The 21,235-nt window shown below is 36.1% G+C and overlaps 1 protein-coding gene across 1 annotated transcript in view; it reads right to left on the bottom strand.

Moving 5' to 3' along the window:
• LOC120500661 (cilia- and flagella-associated protein 47-like) overlaps positions 1-21,235 on the bottom strand; it is a gene marked incomplete at its 5' end in the record, with an annotated part of 182,121 nt that overhangs the window by 62,079 nt on the left and 98,807 nt on the right. The window contains 5 exons of the mRNA XM_039705832.1: positions 5,187-5,343; positions 6,925-7,029; positions 14,018-14,129; positions 17,697-17,804; positions 20,042-20,217. Of these exons, the coding sequence (XP_039561766.1) occupies positions 5,187-5,343; positions 6,925-7,029; positions 14,018-14,129; positions 17,697-17,804; positions 20,042-20,217 (658 nt within the window). The remainder of the gene's footprint in view (positions 1-5,186; positions 5,344-6,924; positions 7,030-14,017; positions 14,130-17,696; positions 17,805-20,041; positions 20,218-21,235) is intronic.

The following is a 21,235-nucleotide window of genomic DNA, read 5'->3' as shown; positions in this document are numbered from 1 at the left end:
TAGCAGACTTGTCTTTGAGTACTTAGTTCAGTTGCATAAAATCCCAGAGAGCAGTTTAAAAATATTTTGCAAAGTACATTTAAAAAGTTGCAGTTCCAGTCTGGAAGTCTCTGAATGGAAAATGACATGGCCAATGTACTCTGAATGCAGCCTTATCTTGGACACAGGTTAAGTTTTAATAAGAAATCTTATACACTGCCACAGATATCAGTTTTACTACTGCAGATAACTCTGGATTCCAGAGAACCAATCCACCTCCCTTATCCAGTTCCTAATTACTGCTGTAGTTTTAATCTTTTCTTTGAGCACAGGCCTTCAAACTCTGAAATTAATACCCTCTATAAAAGCTGATGCAATTTTTTTCTTGAACTACATATTTGGACCACTGAAAATATGAAATGTCCACGCTGACTGGAATAAAGCATTACAGTATTAACAAATACTAATACTTAGGGATAATTCTTATACAAGCTGACTCTGTGGGCTCTGATTTACACTGGAGATTTCAGTAGTTTCAATTATTTATATTGCTTTTGTTGCTTCAAAAAAACAATCCTCTTAGTAGAAATACTATACAGTGGTATTTAGAGAAAAGTAATATCATTCAACCTGAAAGAGCTGAACTAGTGCAGGTTGCTAAACCACCTGTGACAAGAGTTTTCATACTCTGTAGTTCTGGTCATTGGCTCAATTTGGGGAAAATCACCCGCTGTTAAATAAACATTACTCACACAACTACTCTTAATGTAGCTGTAAATGCCAATTTGAATTAGCGCTGCACATTTAAGCATCCAAGTGTCTAAATCCTGGGAAGAAAACTTATTGGTATTAAATTCAATAAGAAAATACCTAGTTAAAAGAGGTCCAGGGTAGTAGGAGTTTTATTTGCTCTATAATTATCCTACATAGAGGTCTGTTTGTGCTACAGCAGCAGTCAAAATTCACAGAAAGAAACATTTCTGAGCAATAATGCTCCTGGGTTTGGCAAAGCCTCAGAAATGCAAATGAAATCTTTAGAAATGGTCTGAACAGGACAATTCCCAATTAATGTCTATTTTAATTCCTGAACTCTGCAGTTCTAAATGTAATTTCATATCTATATAGAGTTGAAATTGTCTGTGGAATGTTACTGGAAAATAAGAGCAAGAACTTGAGTAATTTTCTTTAAAGCATGAAGTAAATGTACAAATGTTGATGCTTATTGCTCTTAGACCTTAATCAAGATGCCCTGTTTTCAGTGTTGACACACTGAATTCTTGTAAGAAGGGGCACATGGTCTGAAAGACAATTTCTGAAGATCAAGATCAGTCAGGCATGTCACTCTGATTTCTGAGTTGCTGCCTTCTGTTGATTTCCCCATTCCACCCTCTTTCTGGCCTCCAGTAACACCAGCAATAAGCCTGACAGAGTTCTCAAGATATGTAAGGGCCAGGAATGCTAAACCGAACTTGTGCATCCAAAATTTTGCTTATAAGACTAGATTACTCTTTCTCTGGAAAGAAAGAAATACGAATTCCAGTTAAGTATTCCTATACAAAGCAAATCACAGAATGAATATCTAAATACAGCTTGAATGCATAAATCAACTATCTTGTAATAAAAACAAAGCAAACTTTATGTACAGGTCACCAAGTGCAACTGAATTAGAAAATTAGCATGACAATAACCTGATTAAAAAACTCAAGACACACTTTAAAGGACAGGTATGATTATCCTTTCATAAGAATTGCAGTATGTAATTTATTTTTTCAAGGATGACCTTATGTAAATCTACAGATCACTTTTGTAATTCTGTTAGATCATCATGGCATCAGGTCTACTGATGGGTAAAGAAAAATAAGACTGAAAACTTCTGATGCATAAAAACAAACATTAGTCCTTCACTGTCTGAACAACTCCCTGTGACAAGTTCATGCTGAACAGCTAGAAGATTACTATTTTCACTAAAACAATTGAACAATGCAGTTTCTCCTGTTTTTCAGAATATCACAATCTACTAGGCTTTAGTTGCAATATTTAAGCTCTATAAATATTTTTTCTGATTAAGTTGCATCACAGATAAGTTTGATTATTCTTCTCCATTATTTTGTGAACAGCACACTGGATTAGCATTCTTACAAATTATATCTCAAAGTAATGGAATACTAAACTGAGCTGTCTGGCACCAGATTTATTCTCAGTAAGACAAGCAGTTTGCATCTCTGAATTGCTCTTGTTGTTGTACAAATCAGAATCCCAGCTTGCACTTCCCACTAGAATAAAGTGTCCTGATTTATGAGATGCAACAGGAATCTTTATACCACAGATGTAATATACTCCTACACTTCAAAAATTTATATAATCAGTTATTTCCTGGTCAAATAGGGTGGATTACACTGCTAGTAATTCACAGCACTTCTAATTCACACAGTCTGGGCCAAGATAAGCACACAAGGTAGATGGAGTGAGGGAAAAACACAAAGGGTTAACATTTTAGTACAAAAATTGCATTGCTAATAAAGACAAAGTTCACTTTGTCTTCAGCTGTTCCAGGAATGATGTGTTGATGAACAAAGCAATTCAAAACTGAGATACACGAACAATTTATCAAGGTACCTCTGGACTGAAGCTCTACCATCCATCATGTCAGTTCCTCTCCCTAATTTACATTGCAATCTCTATCATCATCCACGTCATTAATAAAGGTCTTGAATAATACGGGTCCCAAGGCTGACCCTGGGGTGCAATGATCATTACCAGCCAGCAGCTGAATGCCAAGATGTTGATCACTATCATTTGAGACCAACACTTCAGCCAAGCTCCAATCCACTCAGCAGGTCTAGACTTCCTTAGCTTCCAAACAGGAATGTTACAGGATACAATGACAAAGTCTTACTAAATCATAGTATATTACATTCACTGCTCCTCCTTTATCTGCATAATCACTCATTTCCATATAGAACGCAGTCACATTTGTCAATCATGATTTGCACTTAAGAAAGCCATTTGACTACTCCTGATTACCTTCTTGACCTTCATGGGCTTGGACATGGACTGTAAGAGAATGTGCAAACCATGGGCTACACACACTGCAAAAGTACTGTCCAATGACCCCACCAGAGGTTCAGGGGAGGCTGATCATCCCACTGCTCCTCCAGTCTTCCTTTTATCACTTTTCAAAGGAAGAAACAGCAAAACCTTTTCCCAGTCAACAGAAAAATCTCCTGATCAACATGAACTTTCATAGAAAACAACAGTCTCACAACAGTCAATCATATTGACCAACTGTTTTATTACATTGTGAATTTCACCTGGATTTGTGGATCTGAATACCTCCAGCTGCTCTAAGTCCACTAAAGGCTGCCCATTTCCCTCTCCAAACAGGAAGGTCACCTACCACAGCATTCATGCAAGTGGTGACGCTCCTGCCATTCCCACTGCAGAGCCAGGGAGAAACCTCTACAATTCCTGACTGCCTCAGACCAGAGCTGCAGCTTCCACCCTCCCAGCCTCCACCCGGATTACAGAAGCAATGGCTGCACAATCAGAATGACTGCCCAAGAGCAGCTCCTGTGGTGTGCTGTCAACATTTACCTTCCTTTTCTAACTGTGAGAAGCACTTTGGAGCCTTGTGTACATACACTGAATGCCACCTGCTGCAGCAACTGCCCTGTCCCTGTGTGCTGAGCCAGTGTGCAGTGCTCCTTGTCACTTCAGGACACCTAGATGGCAGATAAGTAGGAACCTGGACAAGATTCTGTTTCTCTTGATTCCAGGATCTCCCCCTCTCTGCCAGCTATCCTGCTCAGCACCTGAACTCTGATAAATTCCCCAAGATCCTGGCTATGATTCACTTGGTCTGTAAGCGCTGAATATTTTGTATGCTGTTGCTTCTTTCAATGTTTTCCAGAAGAGAACATCAAATCAAATTCACAAGAGATCTTGTCACTTATAAATGGTACTCTTTTGTGACAGTCATAAATAAAAATATTTCAGAAGTTAAACAGGGGAAACTGCACTGAAGTCTGGCAAAAAATCCTGGTCAGCAAAAGTACAGTGTTTAGTCATGAGACCAAGATGCTCCTGACCTTTCAGGTAAACATATTTCCAAGATCCCCCATATATGAACCAGGTATGTGGACAAAGCTGTATTTCTTTATTTCTCACTCATACTCAGAAAGCAGGATTAAAAAGTGTGAGTTTAATGCAACAAACAAACATCAATCAGTTTTTAAAAATCACATTTCTTCACTTATTCTATATGCCTCAAACCCCAAATCACAGCAAAAGTGTGCAAATATGGCTTAAAACTTACCTTTGAACAGGCTTGATTTTTACCATTCTCTTACATTTATGTATTTATGAAAATAAAACTGGAAGATTTATCTTCAATTTTTGTAATTTGCAGATTTTGTTATTTGCCAGGACATGCTTTGGCACTTGTTTTCTGATGCTACCTACATGTTATGTTCGAGTAGGTAGAGATTCGGGGAACATTTTAAAGCCTTCTGATGCACTTGAAGTGAAATTTCCTCTTTGACTGAGTAAATTTTAATCATCAATGAGAATGTGGGATTTAGAACCTGAGTTCCTACAGCACTTGTGAAATCCCAGTATGGATAGTTACTTGTCAATCTCTGATAATTCTGGATCTCATATTATCCTTTAAAGCATGTTTGAAAATATTGATGAAACATACTTGCTTGGAAGGTCATAAAAAAAAAAAAAAAACCAAACAAAAAACCAAAAGAAAACCTTAAAAATGTTTTGCCCTTGCTCTCTAACTAATTCCTTTAGTTACCCAGAATCTGACCAAACAGAATAAAATATTTGAAGGTAAATGAGGAACAAAAGCAAAGCATTAGTTATTTAGCTAATGCACAGCTACCAAAACTCATCCCAGAGTCTCCTGTTGCCAAAGTGCTGCAGTGCAGTGTACAGCCAGGCAGCAGCTGCATGTCCATATGAGGCTGCATGACCTAAAATCCTTCTGTGAGCAGCTGTTATAGGTTTGTGTTCTTTCCCATCTCCCACAGCACACTCTAAAGTTTTCAGGGTGGGTGTGGACAATATACAAGAACGCTATTGCCAAAAAATGGAAGGAGGAAAATGTAATCACATCCCTTTCACACCTCTAATGGAACCCAAGGAGCTTAAATTCCTTTCCCCACTCAAAAAAAAATAATAAAAAAATCCAAACCCCGTACCTGCCATCATGACATCTACCACCACATTTTCCACAGTTGGATTTCTGAAGGCTATGATGGCAGAGGAGTACTCTCCAATGCAGGCACTTATGGTGGTGGTTTCCATGCGCTCAGGAGGAACTCCAGACCCCGTCAGGTAAAATATCCGCTCTCCAAACTGTGAATGGAACGTGCCATTATTTATTATTTGATGAGTCACAGCTGTACATTTTAAAGCATTTTTCCTACTTTCTTCCACTGTTTTGTGTCTCTGCTATAAGTGAACTTTAATTTTTGCTTTCTTTTTTCTTCCTTTAAGCTGTTGTTACTCTAAGTATTGCTATCTGGAAATCAATACTTTAATTCTGGGAGATGTTCACATCCCCTTTTTGTGTTTAACTTCTGTCCTACTTCAAGCACACAGTATTTAACTTCCATCCAGCTAATCAGAGCTTTCAGTGTAAGCAATGGAAAGATGTGGGTAGTTGCAAAAGCAGAATTCAAAGCACATATATTAAAACCTAAAAGCAAATGAAGTGAGAAGTTCTCTCCAGAAGACAAAGGAAGAAAGAAAATAATTATTTGATGGGACAGCAGTAGAATCATACAACAAGGTAAAAGTGCTACTCCAAAGATAATAATGAACATTAACCTTTAGACACAGGAAAATCAAGGATATTGGAAAGAAATATTAGATCTAAAATTTCTGTGGACCATCAGGTTTCAGAGAAGATAAGGACATTGTGTCCTCTGGAACTGACCTTGGATATATACTCATCATATTAGAATTGCTGTCTCCTTGTTTTTAGCCTTACTAAATATTTAAGAGAGATTCTGAAAATAAATGCTGTGCCAACACCACCTGCAAATAACCTGTCTTTTCAACATACTTTTTCAGGACAAAAAATTGCCACATGACTTCCTTTAGTATTTGTTATCTTCATATAAAAGAATATTTGCTTTTTTAGTATTGCTTAAAACACTACTGAAAACTGCTGGTAGCACTCAGCTGGAATAATTCACAGGTCAGCAGTCTTTTAGGATATCTGAAACTAAAAAAAATAAAAATACAAAGAGGAAATTGCACAGAAAGCAAAGGCTTCATTTAACCACATCTTGCATGATTAAATATTTCCATTTACATTGTACTATCAATTTTTCTTTTTTATTTCAGCTGTATTTAAAAACAGTTAGTAGGTCATGTTGATGACTTGTCTCTTTATTTATTAATTTCTCTTTCAACTTCAGGAAAATTCACAGAGAAAAAAGAAGTCAACAATTCTAAAGTGTTCAAAGTAAAAAACATTTTGAGATAAAATGAAAGGAAAAATTCACTTTTTCAAATGTGTGATCTTCTAAAATTCAGATCTGATTAAAAAAAATGAAACAATTTATTTTTTGGGGGGTTATGAAAAACACCTAGGAATTTAATTTCAGAGGTGACACTCCTAACAAGTGGCAGTCTTCTAGTGTTAAAGCCAGCAGAACTGACTACTGAGCAAGCTAAACTTATTCATTACCTGTTCTAGTTCCTAGGTCGTTATGCCTCATTTTAATACTGTAAACAGAATAATTTCTGTGTAAAACTAAGGATAAAACAAATTACAAGTTTTTAACATCTTCATGTTTGCTCTTTCATTACGCATCCAGTCACTAAACTTCACCTTGACCTACAGGCTGAATCTCTTACTTCCTTGCCTATCATAAATAGTGTCTGATCTGAATCCCAAGTGTTGTGGGTACAAGCACATTATCATACCTTTGGGCATTTGAAGGTTATTGTTGCCTTGTGATTGCGTCTTCCAAGGGCAGAAGGACAGAATCTCACAGGCAGCTGAGTGGTGGAATGAGGAGGAATAGTCAGCTGTACAAACACAAGAAAGAAGCAAAAGAAAGGAGGGGTAAGGGAGATGAAATCAATTTTTTTGAGTCTCTGTTTTGTGCTTTGTACCAACAATGCTGATGTGTATGTGATTAATGTGTTCCACCAGATGCATTTCCCCCTCTCAGCCAGCGAGTTACTGCAGCAAACAATGCCAGTGGCAGTCCCTGCACATCCACTTCCCAGCAGTGCCAGGCTGGGGCTGGAACTGCTCCAAGGACACGGGCAGCAGCTCTCCAACACCATTCCAACAGCACTGCAGTGTCTGATGGCACCGAAGGGTTATCACAGTGACCCCCACGGACTCAAACTGCCTGAGAAAGGAAACCATGCCAGGTTTTAATAAACCAGTGCTTTGCTCTTTTCTGCTTGCCTTTAGAAAACCAACACTGTAAATAATGTTGCAAGTTTTCTCTTCACCTCAAGTATTCTACTTGAGACTCAATTGCATAGGCAAAAGCAAATAGCTGACTACAATGGATTAATATCTGTTTTTGAGAAGCAGATAAGCAGTAAATTAATTGAAATATGAAGAATAAAAATGCCAATGCATTTAGAGTGTGATCAGCGAGAATCACTGAAGACACAATTACTAGGACTATTTATTTAATAAAAATCACGTATTAGCCTTTTAACATTATATATGTATAAATAGCATTTGCATATAAGAAGAGATAAAAAGGCAATTGATTGGTATCATGAGCAATCAACCTATGTTTCATAAAATGAATATAATTTGCAATAAACGAAGGTCAAAGCAACACCCAACAACAGCTGGGACTGACAAAACACACATGAAATTGCCAACTCCTAGTGCTCAGCATAACTGAACAGAAACTCCATAAGAAGGCACTGTCCATGTCTGCACCATCTTTTAAACTTCACGATCTTCACTGGCCTGCCCCCAGTTGGGCCTTCCAGTCACTTGGCTGATCCAGGCAAGATCCACTTAGCACTGCCCCAGTGTGTGATTGATGGATAATTCTGCCAAACAGAGGCTGGGTTAGCACCATTCCCCCAGTGTGTGACTCATGGATGGATGGATGGATTGATTGATTGATTGATTGATGTATTGACAGCTCAGCCAGGCTGGGGGATCTGAGGTCACTGTCCCCCTACAAAGCAAGGCCTGGCCCATCCCCAGCTCCTCTGTAGGGGCATTGACTTGGTACATTGATGTCATCCAGTCTCTGTTGAAATGGATGAATCCCATCCATCACCCAAGCCTTTGCTGTTTTTCCTCACTGCCCCATGGCTTTCCCTGCCATCCCACAGCTGGGCCCAGGCAGGAGCCACGCTGTTCCTGGTCTTCCCAGTCATCCCCTGGGTGTATTTATAGGGTAGAGTTACCTGGAATAAAACACAGATCCTTCCAAACACTGTTAAAATTATAATATATAAAAGCAAATCTTTAATTAAAAAGCCTTTAGGGTGCACCATATGGCAATATGCACACATAATACAGTAGTTCTACAATTTTTATAAGGTTATTTGATTAGTATAGTTATCAAATATTGTCCAATTAGAAGAGCAGTTGGTTAGATAATTTTACCCCAGGTACTGCACCATTGGAATTAGTCCAGGGGCTTCATTACCCTATTTCTTGTGTCTTCTCAGATTCTGGTTGGAAAACAATTTTTTTTTTGTCTTTGCTGTAGGTTCTCTTCTTGAAAATAAGACTAAACAGTATTTCAAGAATGTGTTAGAAGGTTAGCTTATTGCTCTAAAACGTAGGGGGAAGGGTAGGAAGAGTACTAGAAGCTGAAACCATATATTAGCAGTCTCCAAAGCCACAAATATATGAAAATATATAAAAAGCTAAAAATCTTGAGTCATCAGTACCAGCTCAATGAGGGACGGGCATTTTGGTGTGTCTTTAACAACAGATATTCTTACTGATGGCAGCGGGAGGTAGGTCGTGCAGAAGGGAGGTAGGTTGTGCAGAACACACAGCTCAGGTGTGCTCAACTAACACACCAAACGTGAAATGTTATTTTATTTTTTGGGTGAGAAAGATTTAAAGTAATTAATCAGACTACTGTCATAACAGTTAATTAAACTTTCATTTGCAGTCCAGTTCCTACCTACTAGTCAGACCCATTTATCAAAAGAAGACCTATAAATGGAGAAAGAATCATAGTAGAAAACACCCCCTCCCAAATACTTTTTAATGAAATGAAAAAAACAGGTGAAGACAGGATGGCATAGACTAAGACTACATCATTAAATTAACACTAAGATTTTTAAATTTTGAGTAATTTCAGTGTAAGACATCCACATTATTCAGAATAATAACTCTTCCACAGAGATGCAAACAGACAGGAATTCGATTTCCAATAAGTATTACTTGACATATTATCATTACTCAGAAAATGCACTGCCACAATGAATCAAAACTATCAACTATGGAGCTATGATAATCCAGCAGACTGCCTGTTCTGAAAGCAAAAAATATTGTTAATTTTTCCATTATAGATTTGGTTTTAAAAATTAATTTTGAATTTTACAGTATGATGTTCTGTGAATCCAAAAAGTAATTTGTTTTGAAATAAGCCAGGCAAAAAAAACCCCTACTTAGTTTCTACTGAAATGAAAAAAAAAAAAATTACTTCTAAAACTAGAATTGAAAAATAATGCTAAACAATATATTTTAAGGAGTCATAGAATCATGCAATTAAATATGCTGATGCTAACACATCTCCTGCCTTACATTTTGTTTACATAAACAAATGCCTTCCACAATAGTCATGTGAAAAGGAATTTATATCATTGCTTTTCATAAGATCTCAGATATAATATTTCAAATACAGAAACTGAGTCTGAAGTTAATTACAAATACATTATTCCTGTTATAAAATGAAGAAAGGAGGGAAAATTTTCATTAAATCTAAAAGCTTGTTCTCTGTACAAAACAAGTACTCGTGGTCATTAAGAAAATCCTTGAAGCTTGCACACAGAGATTGCACTCCTCTCTGCCAGCCCTTTTCTATTAAGTTATTTGTCCTCAATAAAAATTGTGTTTCAAAGCCAATCAGGGAAGGACACAGCTGAATGGAAAAGGTTTAGGCTAGTTTTAGCCAGGAGAATAGCAAACTGAAGAGTTACAGTGAAAGTATGTTTCTTTTTGGCCATAGATATGATTCTGTAAGATTTTTTTGTACATCATAAATATATGCCTATGGTAATATAATACACATATATGGGAAATACATCAATGTATTTATATAGAGGAAAAGTAGCAAATTGGGGGACACATTATTGATCACTGAAAATTTTCAGCTGTTAAATGCTGACTCTGAATCCTTTTCTGCTAAAGACAAAGAAAGCTGTAGTCAGGACAGAAACACAAAACTCAACATCCCAATGATTTTTTTCCCAGACACTCTTAATATTCAATATGATAATGGAAAACAAGTTGGAATTTTACAGTAAACTTATGAAAATTCACTTTCATTCCAGTTTTTAGGTAATTTGGCAGCATTTTTGAAGTTATTAAGTTAGTTTAAGGCTGACAAGAAATGAAACAAAAATTAGGTACAGCTTGTTAAAAAAAAAAAAGGAAAAACTAGATGAAAATCCAAATCCCATTAAAGGGGATCCTTGAAAGCTTCTATTAAATTTTTATCAAATTTTTGAAAGAAATCCAAGATGGTGTATTCTATTTACACTGACTTAGGCTACAGTTGCAAAGTCACCAGCAAGATATGCAGTCTTTTCTCATTTTTATCAGTTTACAATGGGTAACAGAGCTGCTTCTAATTGACATGAAGCTGATGAAGGATTTAAAGCCTTTGAATTTCATTTAGACTTCATTGTGCACCCTGAAGTTCAGGAATACTTGAGCCTAATCCAACTGGAGCTCAGGAAAGCATGTTATTAATGATGTCCATACTTGAAGTTGAATCAGATCTACAGAAAATAATTCTTTATGATATTTCAGTAATGTCCTTTGTTCCAAACTGCAACTGGAACAAACAAACTTCCACACACATGGAAGTATTATAATAATATTGGAATTTTTTAAAATTCTGAAATATTAGTCAAAATTTTGGTTATTAATTTTGGGCAAATATCTTAAGAGAAGAAAAAAAATTATTTGATATTACTTGAATCTGGTTTATTTAACATAACTCAGGGACTAAAGAAATTGATTTGAGACATTTTCTGATCAATAGCCCAGTACATTCAAAGGTCCCGCATCTTAGATGACATAAAAACAAATACGGAAATTTACATGAAATATCAAAGTTATTGAGCTGACTACTAACTGTCTTCAAATATAATGTATCTTCATTGGAAAATCCCATCTTCAATCTATTGTTCAAATAATTTGCTCTTCTCTGTTGCACAAATTTTAATCTTTCTGCTGAGAAGAAGGTGCTATTGCTTTAAAGAGAACACAAACTTGAATGATTAAGATGGGAAACTTTTTCCACACATGCGAAGGCTTGGAAATGAGTATTAATATAAACCAATGCCTGGAACATGGACCATGGTTTATGAGCAGTAATCTGGAAGTTGAATGCAGTGTTGTGGGGAGGTTCTAAGCCTAGGATGCAAAATACTCAGGAGAAGTAAGAACATGTGGAGTGCTGTGTCCAGTTCTGGGCTCCCCAGTCCAAGAAAGACAAGGAATTACTGGAGAGGGTCCAGCAGAGGCCACAAACATGATTGGGGGTGTGGAGCATATCTAATGAGGAGAGACAGTGGGAGCTGGGCCTGTTCAGTCTAGAGAAGAGAAAACTGAGAGGACCTCATCAATGTGTACAAGTATCTTAAGGGCAAATGCCAAACTCCTTCCAGTGTTTCCCAGTGACAGAAGTTCCATCTCAATTTGTAGGAAAAACTTCTTTCCTCTGAGGGTCACTGAGCACTGGAACAGGCTGCCCAGAGAAGCTGTGGAGTCACCATCTCTGGGGAGATTCAAAACCTGCCTGGGCACAATCCTGTGCAACCTCCTCTAGGTAAACCTGCTTCACCAAGGGGGTTGGATTTGATGGCCTCCAAACAAGTCCTGCTGATTCTGTGATGTAAATGTTACTCCCTGACTTTGTCACCAAAACTGAAGGAAATAACATAACCTCTCCAAACATGGGTCTTTAATGGAAGAATAGGTTCAAAAAGAGACAGCTACATGAAATAAATGTTAAGTAGTTGCATTTAGCACCCAAAGTTATCCTGTAACTGAAAGAACTACTGCAATTAACTAGGAACATTTCTGAATTCAATCTATAATGATATACAGGACTGACGATTACAATAAAAAGGAGAGAGAAAATTACTGCTGTTAGTGTTGAATCTGTCTTTTCCAACACAATGTAATGTAGCTATTGTTGATGTGTGAATCTCTGATGATAAATTATGAGAGAATAAAGATTTTTTTCTTGTTGTTAATTTTCTGCACAAGGTAATATGCAATTTGCAGCAGCCAAAATTCACTATAGTTAAATCTACCCACTTCTGTGGCAATGACCCAAACATAATACACATATAATACTACCAGACAATTAATATAGTTTGCATCCATTATGTTTCTAAGGTCCTATTCAAATACCAATTCATTAAATAATTAGAAATAGCACTTGTCGAGGTTTAACATAGTGTATAAAGATGTGTTATTGTGCATGACAGAAAAGACAGACTAGAAAAAACTTCATGTTTTATACTTTTAATTTAATGGAATCCTAAATACCAATATATAGGAAAGCTGAGTAAAGAACTTTGATCTCCTTTAGCTGTTGCCATAAAAATCCCTTTTAGGAACCTTTGGTCTGGCTGTACTGCTATATTTGAGGCTGAAAGCTGTTCAGTTTCTGAAAACTGAACCTATAATGACTATGTATCATTCGTCTATTTTCCCCATACAGTCTTTTATATCTTCTTAGCTTTATTTTATTACAATATTCCTTTATTCTCTCTCTGACTCTTAAACCATATTGCAGGAATAGAATCATAAAGTTGTGAAATAGTTTGCTTTGGAAGGGACCAACCAACTTTGGTGTCTTCACTGACACCAAAGGCACCTTTTTCTTTCCTGTCTAGCACACATTTATTTCTTTTTTTTTCTATTTCTTTTAATCTTAAAAGTTCTGAATTCATATCCTAAGAGGCTGTGATGGAGGCACTCAATGCCACTCATTCAGACGTGGAGTTTACATGCATGTGCCCTCCCTTTTCTCACCTCCCCATCATGAAAAGGTCACATATTTTATAGAATTACCTTAACAACACCCAAAGAATTGCTCATGGGGCCTGTAATATTAACTAGTATTGTGTGGTCAATAAGAAATGTTTTTCTGAACCCTGACCACCTAGAACTCTAGCAAATCTCAACATACAAAAGCTGAGCCAATCTACACCATAGTTATTCCTAGAAAGGACATGAATGTTAGGCAGCAAGTTGGAAGAGCTTCTGTGATAGAGGAGGAAAAAGTAGAGTATATAACAAGAGGGTTAAGAGACATCACTCTCAAGGTAACTGTGAGTTTTTGGAATAAAATGATTCTAGGTATTTGCTTGAAGCTTCTTTGCAGCGATATTGATCAAATTATTATTCATATGCCTTGCAAGTTGCTTATAATATTAGATATTCTTGTATTCTTCCATTAATACCTTACCTACTAACCTAAATATTTACGTAGTTATTCTGTTGTTTATTAGGTACTTATGAAGCTTCTATGCAGCTGCTTTGTTTACAACTTCTCCTTCTAATATCTCCTGAATTATTTACAACCTACACTGCAGTCCTGCTCAAACCATTCCATAAAGCATTCCAGGAAAGAAAAAAACATCTGTACTTCTGCTTGAATTGCTTTTCAAGTTTAATTCTTTTCTTCCTCAGGCTACAAAATCTCTAAAATATGTACTTAAAATGTCTAAAATATTGTATATTCTGAACCCAGAGTACCATGCATAATTCAGTTTGTTTTGTCTTCTATCTTTTTTGTGAAAGCACTGAAATCTTACTTACAGGTTGCTTTGGGTCAGCCTCAACTGCAAAATGGCTGGGATCGCTGTTATCTATTTGTAGCGCCAGAGTTTCATGAGTAGGATTAGCAAGAGGTATGTATGCATAAACCCATCTGGAAAAAATCATATACACAATGATGATTTATTACAAAACTCCTTCCATTATATGTCATTATGCATAAAGGTTGGTTTTTTTTCCTGAGAAATTCTGGATTTTTTTTATTTTAAACATAATAATTTTTATTTCATTAGCATTTCCTCACTAATGTGGAAACATATTTAGTAACTTAAATTATAATCAATAATCAATATTAATAACAATAAATCCTTAATTCATTCAATGTTTCATTTTGTTCATTTGTTTTGTTGTTTATTACAGCATAATTGTAGAATCATTATGTTCCATATGTAGATTATATTTTCTAATGAGAATAGTGACCCTCCCAGAACAAAGATTGGAGTGTGCTGATTGCTTAAATCAGCTGGCCCTCTATTTTACAGACTTCCCTTCTTTATTTTCCATTTAAAGAATATTCATGAGATACTTTCAATATGGAGAAAACTTTTAAAATAATTCATAAGACTCCCAAAATTTCCTCTATTTTGGTCAAAGTACTACATTTTTTGTTTTCAGTGAGGTTATACAATCATAAATCACATTCTTGTTGTAATACCAAGGGACACAGAGAAGGGGTTCAAGGTGAATAAGTGAAAACAGTAAATAAGTTTGAAAAATGAGATACATATATTGGTTTTGCTGTAATTTATCTCCTAATGGATATTCCCTCTAGTCAAAGCTGTGGCAGGCCAACTGCCAGATTGCTCCACATATTTATCATCTGGAAAAAAAATTAGTCTGTTAATCATAGCTAAATGAGTAAGGAAAAAGAAAATACTGGAAGCAACATTCAGCAGATATTTCAGTCCAGCTTTATGACTGTAACTTCAGACCCTAAAACCTGTTCACACGTGGACTCCTTCCAACTCATGCAGTGACACAAATCCCCAACAGCAAGGACCAGACTTGTTTCTAACAGTGTCAAAGCATTGCATCAGTGAGATCTCAAAACCTGAGAGTAAAGGAATATTAGGAAACTTTCACACAGGAACTTCAGACTCAGTTGATAATTCTCATTTTTCACATTTACCCTCTCTACTCTTTTTTGGGGATTTTTTTTTTTGTTTGTTTTTGTTTTGGTTTGGTTTTTTTTGGTCTGGTCTCTTTCATATCTAATATTTTGTCAAAGGAAAATCTAAGTTGGAATATCTGAAATTTCAGTAAGGAATTACTGGAATTTTAGAGGTTCTTCAAGTCATCAGAATCCTGCCACCCCACACAGACTGGCTATCATGGGTATGCTGGGAAAATTGCTGCATGTGGCAGTAAATTCCAAGTCACTGTGAACATCATTCAACCTACTCATCTTCAATGACTCCACTGTGCAGCCCATAACAGGATGGATAAGGAAAGATTAAAAATAACAGAGAGAAGGTTTCCCTCCTTAGAGGCATATGCTAAGGGATGTGTTAAATCTACCTTGACACAAACAAAAAGCAGATCTGACTGTGATAGCCCCAGAATTTTAGGGAATATGAAGAAGGACTAAAGGAAAAATTGTTAATTTTCTTTTTCATCTGTCAAGAATTGGTTAGAAATTGACTCTAAGTTATCAGTGGGGGCGTGGTCCTAATCCAATTCTAGGTAATTTTTCAAGGACACAAATACCTAAATTTTCAGATCAATAGAAAAAAGAATACAGTGAGGATACAATGAAAAACATTATTGTTATATTCATATGCTAAAGCTTCTTCTGCATTCAAGGACAAGGTGGCAGAATGGAAGTTAATCTGTTAAAAAACTATGAATCTTCACCAACCAGAAATGCTTCAAACATTTGATGATGTTAACAGATCTCACTTCTGGTTACATATCAAGGAAGTATATTCATTCAAAAAACTCCCAAACTCTTCTTAGACAATACCAGATGTCTACCTGCACTGCCTCTACATATTGAACATACATTAATGCAGCAAATTTACTTGGACTGTCTCACTTTTCATGAGGCAGAGAAATTCCCAGTAACTGAAGTGTAACCTCAATGCCATCACTGACTGCCATTGTCCAACACTTTGCACTTCAAGAAGAGTGCTGATGACATTATGCTGACACTGCTGGACACCACCAAAAACAGAGTGGCACCATCCTCCTGGCACCCACTTTGAGCTATTTATATGTACTGATGAGATGCCCTCCCAGCCTTCTCCTCTCCAGACTAAAGAGGCACAGCTCTCACAGTCTCTCCTAAGAGAGATGCTCCAGACCCTTCCTCATCCTGTGGCCTCCACTGGACCCTCTCCAGTAGCTCCTTGTCTTTCTTGTATTGAGGAACCCAAAACTGTCCAGAACTGGATGCAGTGTTCCTCCACATATTTACAGATACATAGGAATTACAGCATGCATGTACTTGCAAAGGGAAAAGAAATCTGATTTGAAAAAATAAAGCATGGCCTTTGAGGAGTTTTAGATAAGAGTTTTGACAAGAGTTATAGTTAATGGAGCTAATCTTTTCCCCACATTCATTTTACCTGCAGTAGGAAAGGATGACTTGCCATTTTCCACTAGACCATTTGTGCATGTAGTTTCCAGGCAGTGCATGTCAGAGAAAATTATGAGTGCCAGAAAGACTGAATAAAAAGGTTTTAAGTAATTCCTGACTCCTAATAGCAAGAGCCTACATAGTAGAGAATAATTATGGTTTTTGCTCCAGTCAGCCCAGAATTTTAAAGTAAAAGCCAGGAAATAGCACAACTCTTTTTCTTTAGAACCTAACAAGAAAGGCATTGTCAGTTATTTCCAGTCTGTGCATCATATTTGAATAGCAGAATATATTCACTCACAAAAAACTAATCAGGTAAAATTTTATGTTGTGCTCTCTAACATTTCTGCTCAGTCTTTAATGTATGTTAACTACAGATTTAGTCAAAGATAGAACAAAGTAAATGGAATTTAGCATGCAGAAGAGCAGTGTGTCCACAGAAACTATTAGGAAGTGGAGGTAATATGTGGAAAAACATGAATGAAATTTTGACATTCTTCAAAGTCTTATACTCAAAGTTTTAGTTTATGTCTTGAAAGTCAGAACTGAACTGAACATTATTCGTCAAAATACACATTGAAATTTTGTTGAAGAATGGTAATAATTGGGTTAATTTCCCTAAGGCATTCATTTTCTTAACACTTGCAGTGTTTCAACTCTGTCTAGCCCCAGGACCTGCAGGACAGAAGTTGCATTATTTTGCCATTTCTTAAGAGATTAAAAGATACTTCCAACTGGTATACAAGCATTTATAAAGCAAGATTGTCAGTAAATTCCTAGTTCAGAGAGAAGGAAAGAAACAGAAAATAAAGCAAACGTACAGAGCTCTGTACAATGGATCTGGGTACTTACATTCTGCAGTATGATTTCTACAAAAATAATTCAAAGGAAGTTTACATAGAGTCTGTAATTTCATTTCAATTATTTTTCTGTAGGGAGTATTTCACCTACCTGCAAATATATCTTAAAATATATTCTGCAATCTCTTTGCAGACAACGGGCACTATTCTGACTTTAAAATCTTCATATGTTTTCCATGATACCTAGAAGCAGAGACCCAGTCCAGCACCATGAACTACTCACTTTCCAAGCTCACATCCTATATCAGGCAGCCCGGTTGGCGATGGCTTCTCTACATTGAACTTCAGGGAATACCAAAATTCTCCAATCACATCTGACCGGAACATGACACTAAAAACAGATACACGAGCTTAACATGACAAATGCTTTTTTTCAAATCATTAAAAAACCCCAAACAGATTAAAATTCAGGAGAAACCTAATGAGTTCAACACAATGACTCCTTTAATTAAATCATATTTTTCTTCTAACACTTCTCGCTGGTATCTGTATTCAACCCAAGTGTAATACTATTTAGAATTACTGATGCAGCAAAATCTCTTCTTCATCTTTCTTAAATTCTACCAAAAAAATTCATTTGTTGCTTGTAGTGTTTGTTTGCTAGCTTGCTTTTATCAAAAAACAATCCAAACATAGTTCAGCTTATAAAAGTAAGCTTTAATTTCATTTCAATATCACAGTATTTTCTTTTTAGTCATTTTGAAGGGCAAAGTAACAGGAATACTAAACACTAATTTTAAAAAGGAAATTTTTTTCAAATCTAGTGATAAAGTGAGAAATAGATATAGACACATTCCTATGAACATGGCAAAGAGATACACTTCAAGGAATAGTCAATATATTGTTTTGATACACAATCGAGGATTGTCATGACTGAAAATTGTGTCCTCCTAGGTGAGATATCTACAGCAATATATTTCAGTTACAGACATTCTAATACAGTCCTTTCCTACTGCAGAATTTCTTTTCTATTTCTTGAGGATTTTTTAGTAGCTGAATAAACCAAAGCACTGGAAGCATATAGAAATTAGAAGAAATGCACTGTACAAACCCATGACCCTCTAAGGATGAGTTCTTTTTCTAAATTATAGATAACTATGTCTATTCCATGACTTTATGGTTCCAGACCATCCCCTGTGCTAACAGAGCTTTTAAAGTGAGCGTAAAACAGCTCTAGGAAAGAATCAACCATTTGAAAAGATACACCTGCCACAATCCCTTTTTCCAACAGTTCTTCCCAGCTGCTAACATAGCAAAGGAAACAGACCATGGCTTCAGAAAAAGAAGTTAATAGTGTGGATGTAATGTGCAAGTAGCTCTGTCCAGCTCTAACTGCAGTCTGTGGGAGCTACTGCAATTTGAAAGAGCTATTACACACTTCTGGAACAAAACTGCAAAACCATTTGGAGAATGTCTACATGTGCTTTATTTCACCTCTGCATATATCTCCTAAACCCCAGCCCACTAGAGCTGAGCCCAAAATTTTGTCCTGTTAAAACAAACCTTTCTCTTATTATCTGGAAAATCTGCACTTGAAAAATACCAGAAATATTATCTGGTATTTAAAAAAAAAAAAAAAAAAAAAAAAAAAAAGAGCTCTATTCTTATTTTCAATTTAAGATAGCATAATTTCTACAATAAAAACATACTTTCTAGAGTTATAATAGCACTCATTTTTATAAAACAGTATTATTTGAATCTGTATCACTCAATGATACCTGACATTATTCTGGTCTTTGGAAAAATCAATACAAGCAAATTGAATAAATCTCTGAATGGATTTTGACTTTGTAAATATTATTTCAAAATTGGTCAGATGTCTCTGCCCTCCTCTTAAATCACCACTCCACCCTCCACCCCATCCCCATATTTTTGCCAGTCAGTTGAGATAACTGAAAAACAGGGATTTGTTTTTCAATCAGCTTTTAGACTGCTTTGGTAACCAAATTCCATGAAAGTAAGCTTTGCAATTCTACGCTCTTCAATTACTTGCTGAACTGTTTTAGTTGAAACTATGACCAAGAGGTCATCTGTCTTTTTATTGCCAATTATTGTACCTGCAGGTTTTCACTGGGATTTCCAACGTAATGAAAAAATTTTAATTTAAAACCTCTCCATACTCATTTAGTGAATCATGGTTAAGTAACATAAGATCATGAAGGTAAATGGATTTAAGACAGTTAAAGGGTTCTCTACCTGCTTTCGTTTGTTTTTACAATTTCATTTCTTCTCAGAAGAAAATGAAATTGTTCTATTCCATTTGCAGAACTTAAACATTTAAAAAACTATTTAGAAGTTTTCAAGGGGTGTTTCTAATATTAAGTAAGTTTCTAAAACATTGTTCACTAAATTGTAGTGAACTAGAGTAGCAAGAGTTATTCTGTGGCCTGTCAATAATGCTTTTCCCCTGAGAGGAAAACTACTGTTAGGGACACAATACATTTAAAATTTTCTTAATCCCATTTATTAACTTTTGTGGGACTTTGTAGGGCAATATTTTCATCAAGGGACTTAGGTTTCAATGAAAGTAGTTCATTTATAAGTTAAACAGCCACAATTACAACATACCTTCCAGTAAAAGAGCCAAGAGCAGCTGCGGAAAACTGTAGGTGATATGAAAATGTTTGTTTGGGATTGACAGTGAAAGATTTTTCTCCAAATAGGGATGGATGGTCCAGCAGCACACTCATGTTGAGAACTTTATCAGTAGGATTAGTGATGGGAATATTAATTCCAACAGTATCCTAGAAAGAATTGTAAAAAACCCAAAATCACAAAATTAATTATGAGCAATTACACTTAAAAGATATTTCTCAAAAAAGTGTAAGGTACTTATTCTTTACACTTATGCAAACACAGGCTGCAACTTTATTTGATATGTGAACTAACCTAGAAAACACCAAGCTGCAGCAACCTTCAATTTGTAAATTCTTTAATTCCATAAATATGGAGAAGTTAAAATGTTCCTGGCTAGTCTGCATTCTAACAGCCCACTTCACCTTCCAAGATATGTCCAAGGCTTGCCAAAATACACCTTTCAAGCCCATCTGCTGTAATCCAAAGCAGGTAAAATCTCCAAGGTCTCTCCCAATGGCCAAGCACTGACAATTGGAAATATCCACTTTGCAAACTGGCAAGTGATTAGGCTGAATTCTGTTGGATTTGGTCCCTTAATTCATAAGTTACATCATAATACTTGACATTAAAACAACACCACCACAAGAAATGTTCCCTCTCTTATTCCTTTAGTCCATTTCCCTCACTAGTGATCTCTGTATCTTTGTTTAAAGTCAAAGGGAAGGAACATATTTCCTTGACCACCTGGAAAACATTGATACAATTAAAAATGCATTAAAAACTCCAGTTACTGTAATAAGACGGAGCCAAAAAATGGCCTCTTTAGATAAATCTGCATATTTCAGACATGGAGCACCTTTAGGATAAGCAGGAACTGGGCAGAGACAGCTCACTCTGCACTGCTCCCACATTCCAGCAGAGTTCCCTTTGCTGTAAGTTAGAAATGGTGTAAATTCATCCTGTGTGCCCTGTGTGTATCAATATCAATACACTTCATGAAACAAAGCACTTTGGATAGACCAGAAGGAATTTACTTATGAAGGCAGCACACTGTGATAATCCAGGAGGCATACCAGCAGTTTAAAATACACATGTTCTATTTATATATATTCATCCACAGAAAAGACACAACATCCAAAAATAAAAATATGTGTTTATTTCTCTGTACCTATATTTGAGTCTACT

This window comes from Passer montanus, unplaced genomic scaffold, assembly GCF_014805655.1.
Source record: "Passer montanus isolate IOZ18808 unplaced genomic scaffold, ASM1480565v1 scaffold186, whole genome shotgun sequence".
Taxonomy (NCBI): domain Eukaryota; kingdom Metazoa; phylum Chordata; class Aves; order Passeriformes; family Passeridae; genus Passer; species Passer montanus.
This window is presented reverse-complemented; position numbering and strand designations above follow the sequence as displayed.